A 21,130-nucleotide genomic window follows, 5' to 3' on the forward strand; every position below is an offset into this window, starting at 1 on the left:
TTTATTTTGCATAGGAAATATTGTCCTAGATCAAAGAGCCGTCCATCTGAGATCAGTATCCTGTCTGCCACAATGGTCAGCACCAGCCTTTACAGGAAAGCCTGCGAAGCACTGTAATGGACAATTATGGAATACCCAACCCACAGGGGAGACTTCTGCTGCTGCTCATCAACCCAGCGATTCGGTTAATGCCCCGAAGCAGAGCAGTTTATGGCCCTTATAAATGGGTTTTATTCTGTTTTGTGAGAAGGAGTTCAGCTCAGCTCTGCAGATGTCCTCATTATAAATGTGTCATTTTTTCCCCCTCTTTCCTGTTTGAAGCCTGTTATGCATTAGTTCATGGTACCAATTCCCACAGGTTAATGAGATGTTGGATAGAAAGAGTAAACTTTTTCAGCTCTAAAACGGCTGCCTTCAATTTCACCAAGTTAGTTAGCCTTAAAATGTAAGAAAACAAAGAGCAACCCAATCAGGCTTGGCCTGCATTCTCTGTCATTTTATATCTATCATATCCTCTTTTCCTTGCCTTATCTAAACAACCCCTTCCCTGTCCACAACAGAAAAGTCCACAAAGCAGTAATTTCACCAACTGCATCAGATCCTCTTCCTGCATTTTCAGAGACAACAGCTCCCTCAGGGAGCAGAGATAGAGACATTTCCAAAGTGTTTAAATGCACTGTGGCTCCATCCATCCCAGCTGGCCACCCCAAGCCAGGAGATGGTCCCCTCCCAAAAGGCCAGCCTGTGTAAATGCAATCCTTGGTTTGCTTCGCTTTTTCCTTAGCCACCATTTTGTCACAGTGTGTTATTGCAAAGATTAAGAGCATGCTAACAGCATCATTTCAGACACACAGAGGGCTGGGAGTGATCATGTTACCAGCCTCAAGTTATCATTCATTAGCTGAGCCACAGTAACCAGAGTCACACCCAGCCTGCTCCAAATGAAAAGCAGGGAAATTGCCCTCTCCGAGGGCTCCAGGAAAAGCCAGGGCTGGTTTTTTTCCACCCCAAAATGCCCCTTCATTAACAGTCCAGCACTTCTGCCCCAGCAGCAAGGAAAGACCGTGTCCTAAGTGGCATCACGCTGCCAGCAAACCTTCTCTGCTGGGACAGGATCAAGACCCTCTTCATTGCTCCTCTGGCAACTCCATGCTGCTCAAAGCCACTCACTTTTCCCCAATCCAATTTAGGGAATGGCATTAACTTGTCCAGAAGGGACTTTCATACAGCTCTCCTCAGACAGTGACCAGATGGGGAGTGAAAGGGAAGAGTCATGGGTAAGGCTCCTCAAGCAAACAAGCCGCTAATACAGAATAAGTATAAGGAAATATTTACTTTTTAATATATTGCCTTTATCCCAAACAGTGTTACTCTTCTCTAGATTCTCCCATCTCAGCATTTGAAAAGGTATGCAAGGATGTTTATCCAAATGCTCCTGTGGAAGGGACAAACATTATCTACATCAGTAAGAAATAAAAGCTTGAATATGTTTCCAGAGAGCTGGCTCATAGCTGGAGTAGAAACAGCAATCAGATCTGACCTCCCCACCTCATATTACTACCCCTTTGACACCCTCCCTTCCTGAAGTTTGCTTTTAAACCAGATGCACAGACCAAAGTGCCCTGAAATTTAATTAGTAGCCTTATATACTAAGCTAAAACCTACAGCTATTTTCTCCCCCCATAAAGTTTCTTCATGCAGGCTGAGAAATTTTACAGCAGGGACAGAACTACTTTCATCCTTCTACCACTTAATGCAATCATTTTCCTCCCAAGCTTTCTCAGTACCAAAGTAGTATCTCCCAGAGCTGGCAGAGAGTGACTGGGGTTTTGGACCTGGTAAATTAACTGTACTATTCACCAAGGGAGCTAGGGCTCTTCATGTTTCATAGGATCTGACTGCAAAAGAGCCGAGAAACATGGAAAAGCTGCTCTTTCAGCCCTCTCCTCCCCCAGCACTCTCCGAGGAAAGGCAAGGCGATAAAGTCTTTATTGGAAACCCCCAGCACTCGAACAGGAAAGGCTGAAAAACGAGTATCATGGGACGACTGGATGCTGAAGCCAAGCGGATCCTTTCACAGGCGGCTGCAAGGCTTGTCAGGGGCCATGATGGATTACTGTCATCTGGCAGCATCAGGATTAATGATCCGGAGGTCAGAGGGGAGAATTCCAGAGGGAAAGGTCAGCAGCCAGGGGCACAGCATAAGACTTGTTGCCTTTTGATGGCAAACTCATTTTACTGTACTTTCAAGCCTCCCTATTCTGCCAGCTCTCAGAAACGCTGTACATACTGTGCTTGCAAAGAGGCAGAAGCCTTGCCCGACTATGAGAAGGTGGCAAGGAAAATGACTTGCTCTTCTCCTAGGTTTCTTGGTAAATTACTTTTTCCCCCCTTTTAATATAACCCCAGCTACACAAGTACAGGGCATTCCTGCAAGGAATCAGCCAAAAGGAGGGGACAAGGAGTCTGTTTCCACTGGAAAAGGGATTATCATAGTTGATGAGCATAGGAGACCTCAGGAAGGCAAACTCTAGGGCAGCCAAACTCCTGCTACCAAAGACCCAAGGGTGGGAGTGCGGCATAAAGCTAAGAGGCTGTAAGACTCCAGACAACCTACCTCCCCCCTTTGCTAACTAGAAGAGCTATGAAGATGACAAAAAGCTCAAGAATGACACTGGAAGGAGAAGGAAGAATCATCCCATAGCCATGGACTGCTGGTTTTCTGAAGGGAAAGACAGCTGTAACTAAGATTAACTGCAATTCAGATTCCAGAAATTAAGAGTTTCCCTGGAAGAAGCCTCACTGTAACTATAAACACCTCTGTCCTTCAAGGAAAATCAAGCAGTCCCCTCTGCAAAGCTGTTTCACCCTGTTCAAAAGCCTTTTCTGTTTCAGGCAGACATAACAGAAGCCTAAAGGGCTTATAACAGTAGGCTTGAATGTCTCCCTATGCTGGAGAGGCAGAAGGAGCAACTGTTTGATTTTCTTCCTTCAAGAGCTCTTTAAGAAGGGGCTGAGGAAGCTGTAAACCCCAGATAATCTTTGAATGACTGTTTTTACATCTACTGGCAATGAACCAGTATCTGGGGGGTGGCGGGGGGGGGGGGGGGCTGGCTGAGCCATCAGCATATGCAGGCTCCGCTCCTGCGCCAGCCACTCACCCAGAGCTGGGGCTCAGCCCTCCTGCTTTTGAAAGGCACATAAGCTATGGACTGTCATCTTCTTCACCCACTCAAGCATGCTGCCCAATGTGGGCTTTTTCCTGCTCTTCATCCTATCTTAGACTTCAGATTAGCACTTAATCAGTCTACATCTTCAGAACTAACAAAGAAACCTGCCCCTAAGACTTCTTAACCAAATAATGGAAAATAAGTCCTCTCATTTTGCAGGGATTTGCTTGGCTTTGCAAGTCCTGGACAACAGGGGATCCCCCCGCCAAGAGCCACTCTCTCTCCACATGCCGAGCCATGCCCACTGTAGGGAGTTCCCCACCATCAAGCAGTCTAAGCCATGACTTGTCCTGCATACAAGAGACAAAGAGCAGTTAATTATACCCAGCCTGGAGCACTACTTCAGTCACCTCCCATTTTTCCCCTATCCAATTTACTTTCAGAAGCATCCATTTTTTAACAAGGAACAAGAGAGGTGAGAATCCCAAACATTTATTCTGCAGAGCAACATTCAAAGTGCAATAAAGCGCACTCTGGAGTGAAATTTAGGCATAGAGGGGGGCATTTTTAAGCCACAACCTGTACAGGTAAAGAAAGGGCTGCTCTTTCCACCTTCCATTCTGTGTTCAGAAGAGAAACAGTATGAGACAGCCAAAAGGACAAGGTTTTTCCCAGGAGACTGGGGAAGTCCACAGTGATTTAAAATAATTTTGAACAAAGTTTTGAAGATATTTTCGTGTTTCTCTGAAGGGAGATCTCCCCACTCTCCCAGGCTGAAGAGAGGTAAAAATCAGTTCAACAGCAAAGCAGCAGTGTATGACAGGAACAAATCAACTTGAACCCTGCACCGTCTCAGTTCCCAGTTTGTCTGAATTCCTCTCCCAGGACAAACCCTGGCTGGCTTCACACAAAGCTGCCCCAGCTCTTGGCTTGTAAGTTGTATCTGTTGCTTTGGTTTGAGTCTGCCCCAAGCACTCAAAATAAAAAGAAAGGTATACAAAAGAGAAGCAACCTCTCCCCTCTTCCTCCCTGCCCATACCAAGGCTGATCTAATCTCTTCTTAAGCATGGCATTTCCACAGCGGGCATTCTCACCTCCCAATGGGAACGTCACCACCTGATCTGCAAGTCTGCAGACCATTAGACACTCCTATCAAAGCAAGAGCCAGGATAGAGGGCAATTAATCATGCTCTATTTGACAGGAGGCCCACTTCTTATCTGCACCCCTCAAAACACCATCAGTTTCTGCTTCCCTCCTCAATAAGTGAGGCTGACAGCAGCCCCTTATCAGATTTCAGCTGCTGAACTGGAGGCAGCCTAACTGGCATCCAGCATCCCAATTACATTAGCCAAGGCTCCCACCACATTAACCTTCCACTCAGGGTGCTCCTCCATCCCCAAAACAGAGCTCCCATGGAGATTTGCTCTCTCATACCTAGCTCATCTACAGTCCAGCCGTTCAGGTGCTACTGACACAGCTGGGTCCAATGTATTTGCTACTACAAATTTCTTCACCAGATGTTGAACCACCATGCAACTGGTGGTGTGTTTCCATATATACAACCGTCAAATGGACAAACTTCTCTAGCAAAGAGATGTACAAATACAGAAGGCAGAAACAGGGGCATCTGGGAAAAATAAAGGTTGTTCAGGCAGGCCACGCAAAGTCAAGAACTGAAGCATTTTCATACCAAACAGTTCCACCTTCTTCCATCCACCTGGATATCTAGAGGGTCATCTCTTCAGTGTTGAGCCACCTCTGCTGCTTGAGTGCTGCAGTTCATTAATCATTTGAAAAACATGCTGTTAAAATTTAGGGAGGGGAGGAAGGCCAAGAACACCCATAGCAAAGCAGAAGTACCACTGAAAAGAATAGCTTGAGAAGACCAGGATTTGAGACACAAACACCCAGTCTTTGAGATGCCGGGGAAACATGTGACAATTTAACATCTCAATCTTCAGAGGAAGTGAGGAAAACACCCCTTTGACTCCATCACTCAATTCTGCATACCCACAAGGGAGCACCTGGGATTCTAAGATCCTCAGCTGGCGATCACTAAAGCAGACTGCTCTCAGATGAGTAAGCTTGAGAAAGGTTCATGCAAAGCAACAATAGCCAATGACTTCAAATTAATTTCTTTTGTACCCTGTCCAATGCCAACTCAGTTCATAACAAAACATTTAAGCTGCTCAAACATTCTTCACACTGGCTAAATTTAAAACAAATCTCCTGTAAGCCAGAACCAACTAAACTCCTAATACTATTTTCCCATTAATTGCAACTGCAGCTTCCAATATGATTTTTCTTTAGAGCTAAAGCAATATTCACCCTTAACCACCATTTTTCAGTTGCTTAAAACCAAGGGATGTTAATTATTTGAACCGTACTGGGTATTTTCCCTGAAAAGATTTTTTAAAAAAATATTTTCCCAAAGGGAAACTTGCAGGCTTTTTCCATTTTACAGAAAAAAATTCTCATGTCTGTCTGCAATGAATGTTTTGATGTATGAAAAACTGAAGGGGGAGAAAGTTTGGTTTTTACAGGAAGGACCTGCTGAGCCGTGACAGAGCAGTGGAACAGGCTGCCCAGAGAGGTTGTGGAGTCTCCTTCCGTGGAGACATTCAAAACCTGCCTCAGCAGTCCTGTGCCCCCTGCTCTAGGTGTACCTGCTCAAGCAGGGGGTTTGGACAAGATGATGTCCAGAGGTCCCTGCCAACCCCCACCATTCTGTGATTCTGTGATAACTACTTCTTAAGTTATTACAGTTTGCAAATTTTGCGAATTGGCCCAGGTAAACCCCCCTCAAAATATCAACTTATCTGGTGGAGACTTTTAGTCACCTGGCACCTAAGGTTGATGAGCAAGGCCTTCCTGCAGGACTTTTCTGGATGCTACAAAGAAGCCTACCCCAAGTACAGGACTATCCCTCCCCAGAGGAGCTGGATTCAAGTTGTTCAGAGATCCCAAGCACTTTGCTTTGTACCTGTTTTTATCCTAGCATCACCTGAAAGCCTTTAAGTACACAGAGAAGTACATTCTCAGTTCCCTTTTCTGAAAGGCTCAGCCACTTAAGGAATACAGAGGAATGTAAACCAGAATGCCAGTTCCCCCTACAATGTAAGGAAAAAATCATTCTTTCTATTCTTTCTAACAATATAAAAAGCAAAAACCTAAAATATTTCAGTGATCCCCACCTCTTACCATTTGGACAAGACACCATTTTTCTTGAGTCCAAGTCACAACAGTTGACCAAAGAGACTTCTGCACTGCCTTGAGTGGGAATTTTCCACTCGAGAACATCATCTGCTATGTAGGGAAGCATTTTCTGTGGCTCAGCATTAAGCAGGTAGCATGAGCAAAGGATGCTGAGAATTTATGTCTATGGATGTCTCAGAGAACTTACATTGCTTATTTCAGATTCAAAAATATCTCCAGAGGATTAAAAGAAGAAATCTGCAAAATTGAATCAGTAGAAGAATGAAGCATAACCCCCGGACAAACATTTCATAAACACCACTTGGCCTAGAGATAAATAAAGCCATCAGTAAATGCTTTTGTCAATACCCTGGATTTGCTGTATTTCCACATCTAAAACATGCAGACAGAGCATACAACAGCAGGAAAACATTAAAACCACACGGTCAGACTTACAAAGCCCCTTCTATGTATATACACATAAAAAACCAGAATGGTCAAGCCATCTGGGAAAACCAAGGTCATGTAGAAACCTTGAACAAAATTAGTAGAGCTGTACAATTGGAGACATTTTATGAGGTCTTCACAAAGGCAGTACTTAAAATGAACTAAACAGCTTCCCCTGAAAGGGAGCCTTTCCTAATACACCATAGCACACAGTTAGATCTCCTCCCCATCAAACCTTTTCAAGAGGAATTGCCTTGCACGAACACTGCTGATCCTTCCAGGGGATGAAACAGGCCCATTACTCCACCTCCCTCCTGACCAGCATGACTGGAATACAATCAGCTCACTTATTGGTGGCTGCCTGAATGTCTGTAAGAGTCATGCCACTAACAGTCCTTCACTATCTGGGGACAAAAAGCAATATAGCTATGCTACCTAGTACATGCTAAAGGGCTAGCAGCTACATTTTTTCTGCTACTCATCATACCTATGCCCTCTTCCACACAGAAAAGATGGAGACAAAATTTAGCTTCAGGGTATGTTCACTGGGTGAGGACGACCTGAAAAGAAGTGGAAGATGTCATAATCTTTAAAACTGAATCTGATCTGAGTAAATGAACTTGCCCATCTGGCAATATACATTTCTGTAATAAAATTATTTTCAGTAATGCAAAGGATGGGTGAACACATGATTACCTTGAGTTATTGTAATGGGTGCAGCCTGGGCACTTCGCAAACTGCTCCTGCCTGCAGTGCCCTCAGTGACAGGCAGAACACATCCAGCCTGCACACCTCCAATGTGGCCCACTCCACAGTGCACTAACAGAAAAGCCTCAGCCTGTGCCCTTAATAAATGCCCTGAACCATAAACTTGCCTACAGAGTGGCTCCTCATGCAGCAGGAATTGAAAAATACAGCTTCTGAGAAACCAGACCTCAAGACATCAAGGCTGAGCTTGTCACAAGACACCAGATCAGCAATGGCAATGAAGGGAAGCCACTGCTGAAGCTACTTATCCCTGCTCCATCCGAGGAAAGACAACCTTTGGTTTGAGACTGCAGAAGAGCTGAGAAAGGGAAAGGTGGAAGTGGTAATACAGCAACCTAGCATCATCCCCACCAAGCTGCATCAGATGGGTCTTGTTGTAGGCCTGGTTTGAAGCTAGTCCTGCCCACTAATTGCACTCATCAGCTGGTCTCCCCTCCTCTCCCCATCTGCCCCTTCAATCACAGACATGGCGAGACCCATTCACCTAAACACATACAAGGAATAAAACACCCAACAAAGGAAGAGTTACAGCTTTCCTCTCATCTCCCTCTTCCATCATTATTGCCACTGAAGGGCCATTTTATCACTTGCAGCTGTGGTCATTCAGTGGCAACCTGCTGTGCTCAGAGGCAGATGAGACCTGCACATTTGATCTGTGTTAAGCCTGCTTCATGGCTTCACATTTCTAGGTACATTCCTAACAGCAGCACCAACAAGCAAATCTTTTCATCCCTCCTGCTACTCAGTAGCTCCTGTGCAATCTGTCATTTACCTTTCACATCAGGCTTTTTTTGGTTCACCATCAGTTAGCAATCTGTGCCCCAAATCCATCAGCCCCAAACAAGGGCCAGCACTTCCCTGGCTCCTCCTGGACAACAGCAAAATCCCCATCTTTACACCAGCAATGTTTATTAGCAGTGCTGCTTTCCATTCCCTTCAGACATGAGGTGCAAATTAACCAGCTCTTCACACATACCAGCTAAGAAACACAGCACTTTGCTCTCAGGTGCAATGAGCCCTCAGTTGTATCCACCTTTTTTGGGGGGGGGGGGGGGGGGGGGGGGGGGACAGGGACGGGGGGACGGGACAGGACAGGAGAGGACTTTGAGAACAAGGCAGCTGTTCAGCCCTGTTTGGTTTAGGATGCTTGTTTGGCACATAAAGCAAGGGGAGGAGAAATGAAAGCCTGAATGTTATCCCACGATAACTTTGCTGTAGAAGCTCCCAGAGTTCTGAAGATCCCAGAGCAGGACACAGCAGGCAAGTCCATCTGCTTGCTAGAAAAACCAAAGCCCTGCTGTAGACAGCGGTGGGGAGAGCAGGCATGGGAAAAGTGGACAATACAGCTTCTGAAAAACCATGCCAAGTCAAAAGATTTCCTTTGCAGTAAGATGCAGCAACTAAGATTAACGACAGAAGAGAAACTGCCTCCTATAGCTCAACGTATGCTGTTCAGTTCTCCTATCAACCTGAAGAAACTTAGCTCCCCAGGGTCCTTTCTGCCTATTTCTATTGGGGGTCCCAAAATATAAAGCAAGCCTACAACTGCCTTGTACCCTGCAATCTAGCCAGTTCCCCAGAGCATGGCCAAACATTTCCAGCCCTTCCGGCAGAGGGCTGTCAGTTCACAGCATCTCTCCCCGTGGGTGCTGGGCTCTTATATTTAATTTTCAGCCTTCTAGCAAGCAAGAAAACAGGGGATTCTCCAGAAAATATACTTGGAAATGCCCAAATGATTAAAAGCTAAACTCCTACAGCAACCAGCTGGTGAAGAGCTCAGCCCCTGTACCAGGAACATGTCACTTATAAATAATTAAAAGGTAATCGGAAGAAGACATTGAAGTATTAAACAGATTTCTTGCTAGGTATCTGGAGGTTTCTATTGCTGCCAGTCACACCCTTCAGATTATTGTCTTGTCTGTCAGTCATCCCAGCCCTTACACTAACATGAGCTCAGGTTAACATTTGCAGGTAAACTAAGCCTGGTTATGCCTCTGCACACAAAAGCCAGAAATATCAGCAAAACCCAGCTCTAATTTTTAGCCAACTTGGAAGCATGACCTCAAACTGCTGAAGAGTGACAATTCACCCAGGTGAGCTGTGAGCTCTAGTCATCCAGGAAAGACAGACATGGATATGAAGAGCAACTGCAAGAGCTGCATTTTAGATAGCCTTTCCTCTGCTTGTCATTTAGTCATCCACAGAGGGATGCAGGGTTCAAAAGACAACTGGAAATGAGACTCCAGCTCCAACACAGCAATTAGATAATTTTCAAATAGATGAGACTGATGTTGCATCTTTATTAGACTCTCAGGGCACAATACTACTGGTGATGCTAAGGCAGACCCCCTTTCCAAATACGCACAGCCTGGCTTGTCTGGTCCAACACACTCTCAGACAGCATTATGCCACGAAGGAGCAAAGGGTCCTTTTTATGTCTGTGCTTCACACCTACCTTCAGCAGACTTTTTGGAAACAATGAAAAGCTCTATAGCACAATTTAACACTTTTCTGTCAGAAGCACCTTTCCTGGAAGAGTCTGTCTGGCCTGGTATGCTTGGAGAGGTAAAAGAAAAGAGCACCACGAAGGATTTACCATAAGTGGTCAGAGACATATGCTTTATACAATACTACATATATGTACATTTTTATTATGAATAGTTTGCAATGAGGGAATTGAACTTTGATAATTAGGGGACAGATACTTTTGTGACATCTCAGCTGAGCTGCCTTCATACACACATCGCCACTCCTCTAGCAAGGAGAGATGCAAGTTGCTGACACCATGGGGAGGAATGTGAGAATGTTTCTAAACTGCGCACTTCTGCACTCAGTTACACAAAATTACTGAATGGAAAGCTGACACGTAAATCTACAGGAAAGTGTGGCTTGGTGTATATTTTCCTGGTCCCCAGATTGCGTGCCACTACTCTAACGCAGCCTGTGAAGGCATTCACAGTCAGCTTCTGCATGCCATTGAAATCAAACATAAGATGCTTCATCATGCCACCTGAAGGGGAACCAGGGAATCCATAGAGGTATTCAACCTTGTTTCAAACAGCCTTGAGGAACCGGGCTTCTCAGGCTCTTCAGTGCATGGATAACTTGAGTATTAGGTAGGAGTGGGGGTAGAAAAATAGCATTTGTGAAATTAAGTTACAAGGCAGAAGAGTTCTTTCCTACGAGCACCTTATCTCCCAAGGTAAATATCTCATGTCTTACTGCTGCTCTTCCACCAGATCTGCAGGTTAAAGGGCTGGATTTGTGTTTTCAAACTCAGGAGGGAAGAATCCAAACTACAGCAGCACCCCTCTGCCCTGTTTTACTGTATCAAGTTCAAATAAATGCTCACTCACCCCTCTTCTGCATAAAGATGAAGAGGTCATCCAGGAACTCTTTCCTTTCTGGGTCACTATCCAGTTCATAGAGCTGGGGAAAAAATAAAAATGAAGGCACAATCCACAATGAGACAGATAAAAATAAAATAATATTAGCTTCTTCCAACAGGTGATTTGGTGTTTGTCCTTGGGGAATAAAAGGCAGCCACAGGCAAAGAGGCAGAATGAGGAAGGATTCCCAAGCAATTTCGTGGACAAGGCTGCAGTGATACTTTGAGGACCCTCATTATGGCTTGCCTTGCTCAGCCCCATAGTAACTCATCCAGGCACAGTACAGCCTGGCATGCTGAAGGGAACATGATTCAGCTCAGTTAACAGCACTGCTACAGAGCAGGGTTTGAAATAACCTGAAAGCAAAGGGGAGAGAAACTATCAAGCGGGAAAGAAAGATGAGACAACCAAAAGGGATGTGTCAGTGCTCCAGGGAAGATCAGTGCCCTGTACCTTTCAGACACCAGAGATGTAAACTTCTCTGCAGCTTCTCCTAGCCTCATGATTCCCTCCTTCAGGGATTGTCACATAAATGACAAACTCCAAGTCCCTTGAAGGGGGAGATGAAAGGATAGAGCTTTCCTATAACTACTAATACCTGGTAGGAAAGGCTTCTCTAAAATAAGCCAAAAAATGTTGAAAAATATCAGAAACCAGCCTGGAAAGAGTTTGTCGCAGAAAGCATTTTACCAAAAGGCTTAAAACCCCAAGCATTTAAAACAAAGTTCCAGAGGCAGCTTATGCCAAAGGAGAAGCACTGTATGCTAGCATTATCAGCTCATTTTTTATAGAAGGGGCAGGTATGAGTGTCATCTTTCAACTACCCCTTGGGACAAAGAAAAAAAAAAACTATCTAATTTTCACCTATCAAGAATCCTGTGAAGCCACAAAGTGACAGGTTGAAAGGGCTGGTCAGTGCTTCACTGAGATACAGGAGGATATAGAACAAGACAGAAGACAATGCTGTACACGAAACAGAATTCAATTCCTTCTCTCATTTGCTTTGAGGAAGAATCCTGAATAACTCTAGGAATTTTTTCCATTGGTTGTAGCTACTCTTGTGGAGCAGCTCAACAGAAAAACAAAGATTCACTGGGAAATATGTATTTCAGTCTCTCCACAGGTGCTGCTAGCTACTTGGTATTCATCTCGTCAAAAAGAGGAGCTTTTTGGGTTCATTTCCCATGAAGCTCTGTGCTTTCTCACCCAGAAACACCCCAGTGTATTTGCAGAGCAGTTACCTGCACCCTTTCAGAAAGGGCCAGCTTAGTTTAAAATTAATTCCTCTGGCTGATGTGACACACAGCTGCCACATTCAAATCCACAACCACAGTGCTAATTCTTCTCCCAGCTGGACAAAGTATTGGCCAAGATTTTAAGTGTCAAAAGTCTGGTTATAAAGCCTTAGTTCAAACTATATTGCAGTGACCAAAGGCAAACCAGCATAAAATAGCAGGTTTGTAGGCAGAGGGCTGCAGGACAAAACAGTTCTCTTACAAATTCACTACAGAGGAATAGTGAGGGCTCAGTAGTCACCCTCTGTCACAGGGCGGGGAAAGAATTCCCCAAAATTACCCCTTCCCCAAAATCCCCACGATCAGACTGACCTTGGCAAAGTCTCGTGAAATTTCTCTTCCTCGGCATCCATCACCTTCATCACTCCAGGTCACATTGCCGTTCTAAGGAGAGGGAAATGAAAGGGTGAAGGATCACCAGGGAAAAGCTTTGCGGACAATTCCAGAAAGCTTGCTAATGTGCATTTTTGGCCAAAAACATGCAAAAGCAGCTGCTGGCTTAGGCCAAGAAAACTAGAAAGACGGGGGACCTTTGTCACAGCACACTTTCCTGGAATCTCTGACACTCAGCCAGAATGGGAAGTGGCATTTCACAATCCAGGCAATTACTGAAGGTAAGGGAAGTTTTTCAGCTCTCAGATTTTTCCTGCAGAAATGTATCTCAAATAAGTTGTCTTGACACCAGGGAAAACCATTCTCAAGGAAGGTCCTCAACACCTTCACCGGCCACCTTCCTTCACCTGCTACACAGAAGTATGCTAACCCCCCCTGTAGCAGGTGCTTTGCAGTAATGATGTCCAACATCTAAAGAGAGGTGCTGCTTTTGCTCTCTGTGTCCATCATTTTTACCAAGTGCACATCCTAGAGCTCCCAGTGCAAGGTGCAGGTGTTACCCAGGTATCCTGGGTTTGTTCGCCAGGTGACACCCAACTGCTCCCCTTCACACTTGGAAATGCCTTTCTGGTCTCCCCTCACTTGCCTATCAAACCAAAACATGCTGAAGAAATAATCCCACTGGAACACTTCTTCCCAACCCAGGACCCTTACTCCTGGAAGCTACTGAATCTGGATTTTCCCCACAGAAGTGGAACACACAGCTTTGCTGGATTAAGGTTCATTCTTCTTCAGCATTAGAAGGATTACTCTAGTTAGGCCTATTCTACTTGGTAATTCATCACCCTGAAGTGGTCACCAGGGCTGGAAACCAGCAGAGGCAGCCTCTGACTGTACAGCAGGGCCAAGACCAGAAGTGTGACTCTGAAAAACTCTGCAAGCACCTTTAAACCATACACTTCATAAAGCTCCAGTATAGCAAGTGCTCCAGAGCCGCTCAAGGAAAAAGAACAGCCAAATCTATGTGGCAAGGTAGCCTGTCCTGACAAAAACACAGCATCCTAATGCAGAAAGAAAAGCACTGAAGATAGCAAGAGGTTTCAGCACAAAAAAAACCCCCATGTGAATTAGAGAGGTGGTACAATATCTGAAATCTTCGAGTCATCTGGTTGTGACACACACATTGAATTAGAAAGATGAATAGCTCTCGTCAAGGCCAGGCAAAGCTACATTCCCCCCTTTAAAAAACACTGCAGTGAGCTGCCCTAATGCCTGCTGATTTAGTTTGAGCCAGTAATTCCTGCTGGAAAGTCAATTATCCAGTGAGTCCCATCAACTGAAAGATATTTAATGGGGGATTATTGCCACTTCTGTTATGTCAGCTGTTTATTACAGCAGATCAATTCCCAGCCCTCTCTAGGAAGAGATCTGAAGAATAGTTTTGTTCACAGAGGATTCATCCGGGTGTCCTTTGCTACCAGAGATTAAAACCACAGTTTTTCTGCTAATTACGGTAACATCCAGCTGCTCCTAAAACTCCACTGATTGTTAACTCGGATCAAACCTATGTGAACAGTCCTGTCAGAAGGCAGCAGCTATATCCCATCCTCAACTTCACACTCTCCAAGGCAAAATGATCTGTGGAGGGCTGAGCTGCCTTCTTCCCAAGTTTGTACTTCGTTATAAATCCAGAGAGCAAAACTGTTTGTGGTATCAAACTGGGTGCTTCAAGAAGCAAAACACTTGCTTTCATCAGGAACTTCGGTCATGCCGATAACTTATTTCACTACATCTGAGGACATGGAGAGGAAAGAGAAGAGGGCTTAGAGGAGAGTATTCTCTACTGTCATTGGGTTTGAACTTGGTAAACTTTCCAGGAACAAAACTTTCTATGGGATTAAAGGCTCTTTAGAAGTTATTTTACTTGTTCTATTTGAAGAAAAAGGGTAATTAAAAAAGAATGACAAGATTAAGGTTCAATACAGAGAATAAGCAGAAGATATGCACCCTACTTCCTGTACCTACATCCTGAGATGCTTGAGAGCACAGAAGTAATGCTCCCCCACACCTCGCTAGTGAAAAGGAGCTTAAAGTCAGCTGAAGCCATCAGTGTTTTGCCATATGTCCAGAAAATTGGCAGAGATGGATATCACCTGGCATGACACGGAGTGATCCAAGGTGAGAGACAGCAGACAGTATTAGCATTTCCTCCTGCAATAGCTGGAAAGGTTTAAAGCCAGTTACCACACCCCACATTAAGCTATCAGAAGAGATAAGGAGAGTGCTTCTCATCTACCTTGGTGCAAGCAGCAGCTGCCACAGCAGCGTAAATCAGTAAAGGTGCACTCAAACAACACATGGGCTGTGGAGACATTGGGACAGAGCACAGGTTTGTTTTGGGTAGCAGAGTTAGCAAAGTCTCAGGCTAGCATGAAATGTCAGCTCAGCAGCCGGGGCATAAAGCCTTATTTATTCAGAGAACAGAGCCTGAGCACCAGACACTTTCCCAGGCCTCAGCTTTGATCTTGAGGGACTATTCTGCTCACCAAAACCTTTGGGTCCCTGCCAAGGCCACAACCAAAGATACCAAATATTGGCAGTGGTCAGAGCAGCGACCCAAGCATGACTGGAACAGGTAAATCAGTATAGTTCCACGAAGCTACTGAAGCAAGAGGTGCTCCATATGTAGAATAAAGTATATTTTACACAGCAAGAGAGCTCAGTGGGAGCTTTGGTATCAAGCTTCCTTACTATTTCTCCTGGGAAAACAAAGTTACCCTATGCTGAGAAGCCCTCCTCTGTATAAACAGCAGGAACCTGAGAAATCAATATATCCTCACAAGTCATTAAAAGACCTTTGTATAAGTCAGGCAATAGTAGCAGGAAGGAAAAAACACTGTTCAGAGAGGCAGATCATTCTCTGGGGAGCCCTGCCTCTCTCTCCACCCATCTGTATCAAGGGAATTTGCTGATGTTTGACAAACAGCCCTTGCACTACCACAGGCAAGAATTTATCTGGTTTCTTGCAGAAAAGCAGCACTGGCTGTGCTTTACCCCGATGCTGAGCATGAGTGGGAAGGCAGAGGTGTTGGGAAAGGCTGGCCTCCTTCACAGGCTGCTGGCAGAGCCAGGGAGCCCTCCCCACACTGCAGACACCTCAGAGGCTGCCAGAGCCCCCCTGGACGGCCCTCTCCCTGAGAGGCTGTGGGCCTGGCTTCAGAAGCAATTATATCTGGAGCTATTTTAGGATTACTCCCTTACCACCTGGAATATCTTATTAGAGGGAAGCTCAGATGTCCAGAGCAATTTCGGTTTCCAATCCCACATTCAAAAGCCAGAGTTAACCCTGAGTTGCCAAGCAGACAGAAAAGGAGATGGCAAACGCTTTCCTGCTTCGTCCAGCCCATTCTTTTGAGGACGAAAACCTTACAAATAAGCAGCCTCAACCTTCCCTGCAGGACACCTACCTCTCAAATATTACCATCTCACATGTCTGTCTCTCCCAGAGGTTAGGGAACTAATCAAAACTCTGTGCTCAGTAAAAAAGTGAAGTATTAAGGCAAATGGAACAGCAGCTCATTGTCTCCTTTTCCAGTTTTGCCTGCGCAAGTCTTAGTGTGCAAACAGGGACATTCATGAGAAATTGGGAATGCTCCCTTTTCCAGGGCATTCCCTTCTTCCCCACCCCAGTTTCATACAGCTGTATGAGAGGGGCTCAGCTAAAGCCTGATGTGGTTTTACCAGACTACAAAAGTTGTATTCAAAGGGAAAATTTTGAACTGGAGAGAACCTACTAAAGCTTTAATATGTAAAAGAAAAGAGAAATAAAACCTTCTGGCATGAACTCAAAATTGTTCTCCTTACTGCAGGCCTGCAGTTTTGACAGAGGTTTTAGGCCAGAAATCTGCTGAAATACCCGCTTATGGACAAGGCTAAATGTTGCAGTGAAAAAGAAAGCCCCTCCCCTACCCCATGGGTTAACTGAAAGCACTGAGTCAATGAAAAGGTACAGGGGCAGCAATTTCAGGATTATCAGAGAATCCACAGAAATTCCTTTTGTGGGTAGAGTTAAGCCTTAGGAAGTGAAACAGATGCTATTATAAAGAAAACTGTTGTACTACAAAACACTGATAAGATCAGGACTACTGCCCTGAGCTGCAAGTTCTCAAGCATGGAGAAGCAAGTTATAATTACTGCGTGCACAAGCTGCCTGGTAAAGCTCTGATGAAATTGGAATAAACCCTTCCCAGTCTTACTAATAACAGAGCTCAATTCAGTATCTACAAGCTTCAAAGATGGGCTTTGAAAACATTTTAGTGATTTCAGGAATGGCAGGGTAGATGGGGAAGGAAAGAAAAAGAATTGACTGAAGTTCATAGATGAATTACTTTTATTAAGTTTCTTTTACATGCTCCCATGACCTAGTGACTGCAGCACCAACACAATTCTTTGCAAAACAGGAATCTGCTTCCTTATCCTTAAGGAAAAGTTGGACTCTTTGTGAATGACTTCTATTCACAAATACTCAGAGGAATTAACAAAAACTTAAGTGACAAGAAGATTTGTTCAGTGCTACGTCTGTGGGAAGAGAACTCACTGCCACATGAGAGAGTCTCAGATTTACCCTGAAGTGAGAAAAGCAGACATTAAGAATACAACACATCCGAGCTCTTTCCACCTACTGCTCTACAGCATTAGCTAGAATGTCCATAATTGGCACCGGAGACAAGCTGCAACTATTCCTTAAGATAAATTTAGCACCCAAACAAATCCTAAAATGAGCCGTATCTTCCCCAGGATATAAGTGAGCTCCTCACTCTGCGCCTTTGCTCCAGATATAGCACAGTCCCTGCAATACAGCATAACCTTGATGAAGCCTACGGAATCACCCCTTGAGATGAAGACCTGGAAGAATTCTCTGATGTCTAATAGAAGTTGTTTGTAGGCTGCTGCCTACAGTCATTACCACAAACGGTTTCTTGGTTCCCTTCTCCCATACATTATGTTATATTAAACAAAAAGGAGCCTTTGTTACTAAGATCCTGCTCTGGTCCAGCCACCAATGTAACTTTTAAGTTACATATCAGCATGAATTCCAAGTCAGGTGCTACAGCAGCAGCAGACTGTCACAGGGATGAAGCTTCATCAAAACAAACCTAAACCATGAATTCAGGAGAAGCAGCAATTGGCAATTTAAACATTAAAATCTGCTCTTACGAAAAAGCGCTTTCAGTAAAAGAAACCAAATATCTAACATCAGCTATTAATGAAGAATTGTCCTCCCACTACATCATAAAAAAAATCCAGTGACCTGCATAAGGAACTAAAAATCCAACCCTTGAATTGGGCCCTGGATATCTGAAATAATTAGGAGGTAAAAAAAATAAAAAAATACAGTGTGAAATGTGACTTTTTTATTCCTGGGACCTTCACCCCCTCTGGATTAATTAGTATTTCCTGAGCAATACTTCAATTCGCACAACACTTGAGGCACATAGTTAAGGTTATGGAATCTCAGCCTCTCATTCCTAGACCCTAGAGCAAAAGCAAAGTAATTATTTTAAGCTGACTTATCTTAATAAACACCATGACCTTTGTAAAAGTTTAGGTCAGGATTTTTAGTAGTGGCTGGTGATTTCTGAGAATCTAACATGAGACATCCCCAAAACCAGAACACAAACCACTCTCTGAAAGTCAGATGGCTGCTTTAAGGAGACTTACCTTGCTGCATTTAAGCAGGCATTAAGTATCAGCTGATGCCTGAAAACCTTGGCTTTATTTTTACATTCCACAATGGAATGCGTGTCCTAATGTGTGTGCTGTAGTAACAGCCTGACAATATTGCTCATGCTAGTGCTGCACACCAGCCTCGAGTGAAAAAGCAGCAAGCAGCCCCAGCAAGACAGCGGCTGTCGTCCTGCCTTTCCTACCCGGCTCTCCCTGGTAACCGGAGACATCGCCAAGCAATGCAAGAACCCACGGGAGGAGGACCCACACACAACCATCTGCTAAAAGCAACATTTTCACCCTCAGAATTAAAAGCTCATTTTTCCTCAAAAACCGGCAGCCTACAACGCCCTTTTTGCAGGACCCTTTGGCTGTCAGAGCCGTGATGGATTTGCACAGGATTCAAGCAAGTCTGAGGAGCAAGCGAGCTGAGCACACACACCCCCCAGCTCTTCTTTTGGGACTGCAACTCCCCCTGACAAGCAACTCCACTCCCTTGTTGTTTTGTGCTGACAGGATTCCCACCGCCCGTGTCATAAGCTGAGCCAGCTCTTTTGTCTGCCAGCTTGTTCTACAATTATTTACTTGGCTGTCCAGGACCCAAGAGAACGGGGCTTCATCTTGTTGGTAGCTTCCACCTTTCTGCCATCTTCACATCACATACCTTCCAGGCAATCTTAGCCTTACACTTTCAAGATGCATTTTTCTCCAAGGGCATCACTTTCAGAAGACCAATACACACTTGAAGAAACAGAAGTGACTTTTTCTCCCATCTTCTGCAAGCAACAGCCATTACACATACCACAAATACCCCCAGAGCAGAGCTAGCTGGAAGCAGTGCTTACTGACCAACTATTAGCCTCCATCACAACAGAAGCTAAAAGAAAAGACCAGTTCAGGAATCATTTTGAAAACAAAGTGGAGAAGATAGGCACCTCTGCATTTCACCCTGATTTTTCTGCCTAAAAAACCCATTTCACACAAAGACAAAAGATAAAGCCCAGTATCTTTACAGCATGCATTTGAAATGAAGAAAATTCAAGTGGGGCTTACGCTAGGGCAGTGTGCTACCATTTAGCACACAGAATTAATTTGGACAGTCCACAGTTGCACACACATTTCTCCCCCTTTGCTGTCACACCTGCTAACAGTTCTTGTCTGGACTCACCCCCTTGGTTTATTCCCAGCTCCACACAGCCACCCTCTCACCAGCACTGAACTGCTACACTGCAGTTAAACTTTTACTCCCTGGTATGCAGAACTTCACTGGTGAATGCAAACAAGTTGATCTGCAGCATTTACCCTACTCAAGGTGAGTATACTGCACCAGCATCACTAATATTGGGCACTCCAATAAGACCTTTTGATCACACCACAGCACATTGATAATAGTGCCACCACCACTAGTATGATCATAAGCCATGCCTCACTGGGGCAGACCATCTAGCTCAGTACTCAATCTTCAACAACAGCACCAGGAGACAATACATGAACCTGCCCACTTTCTGCCATGTTTTCTCACCATCCAGAAGTGTTGTAGCACAGCATGTCCCCGATATTCCTTTATAATCTATTCCTTAACTTCATGACTATGAATTTCTCTAATTCCTTGCTTTAGTGCTGTAGTGCCTGCCTTCCCTGCAGTAAAACATTACTTTAACACAGCAGCAAGAAGGTTTTCCTTTTAGTTTTGCTTCCTGGTGAAGCTTTGTGCACTTCAACTTCTAGAACAAGTTGGCCTAAAATCAGACTAAGCTGCAACCTACTCCCAAAATAACTTTACTGCTGAAATGGGCCAAAGTAACTGGATCAGGATTAGTACACAGTATGCCAACTGTAAAACAGTTTTTTGTTTGTTTGTTGCTATTCCACATCTACAAAGACCAGATCTGGCACACTTATAGTCATTTGTCTTCCCAGAACAGAGCAAATGACCTAGCAATCAAGCCTATTAATTCAGTAAGTTTCACAGGACTCTCAATAAACTATTGGAAAGAAGCACAATAACATACTTGTTAGCACCAGCTGAGCTAGAAATAAAACCAGCGAAAGACTAATGCTAAGTTTTTTGGTTTTGTTTTAGGAAGTGATCCTTCTAACACCAGAGTCCTGCCTGCTATTCTCCACCCAGAGACCTGAAAGAGGAAGTTTTCACCAGTCACTCCGATCCAGTAAATTCTGAAGCAATTTCTCTAGCAACCGTCCCCTGACCAACAAAGCGCCTCACTTCCCTACAACAGCTTGAGTAACTCTTTTCAACCCAATGCCTCTTGAGAAGCAAGCACAGAGAAAACACAGCAGCAACTGCTCACCTGCTGCATCTAACACATCAGGGCTGCTTCACCAGCAAGCTTTAGAGCACTGATAGTCACAAACACCATTCACCTGGAAACTTAGAGGAGTTCCCACCACACACATTGGTGTAGAAACACTGAACTGCTGCAGAAGCAGCTGGGTAGGAGCCTCCAGGACACATTAAATAGAATGGGAGAACTAAAGCTTGATGAGCTTTAGCAGTTCCTCCTCGAACTGCTGCCTGTGGCAGTATAAAACAAATCACCTGCATGCAGCCAACAGCTAAGGGGAGGCTGCCCTGACTGTCCCCAGCAAGCTTTCAGACACCTGTGGTTCACCAGCCACCACAAAGCAGCTCCAGCTTTTTTACTTCACTGGGTTCACAAGAGGGAAGGTAAAAGCAGTGGTTTTGTCCATACAAGGTTTGTTAGCTCAAAGAACTTTAACCCTCTTCACACTCAGGATAACATCTGTAGGAAAGGACTACTAAGTCCAATTTTTTTTCTTTAA

General features: G+C 44.5%; 1 protein-coding gene across 5 annotated transcripts in view; it reads right to left on the minus strand.

Annotated features, from left to right (window-relative positions):
• The window catches only part of ARID3B (AT-rich interaction domain 3B), a 36,812-nt gene that overhangs the window by 11,382 nt on the left and 4,300 nt on the right, over nucleotides 1-21,130 (minus strand). For all 5 annotated transcript variants that reach the window (XM_064456834.1, XM_064456830.1, XM_064456832.1 and 2 more), the window contains 2 exons: nucleotides 12,578-12,649; nucleotides 10,938-11,010 (listed from right to left, as the gene is read on the minus strand). In XM_064456834.1, coding sequence (XP_064312904.1) covers nucleotides 10,938-11,010; nucleotides 12,578-12,649 — 145 coding nt within the window. The remainder of the gene's footprint in view (nucleotides 1-10,937; nucleotides 11,011-12,577; nucleotides 12,650-21,130) is intronic.

This window comes from Phalacrocorax carbo, chromosome 7, assembly GCF_963921805.1.
Source record: "Phalacrocorax carbo chromosome 7, bPhaCar2.1, whole genome shotgun sequence".
Lineage (NCBI taxonomy): Eukaryota > Metazoa > Chordata > Aves > Suliformes > Phalacrocoracidae > Phalacrocorax > Phalacrocorax carbo.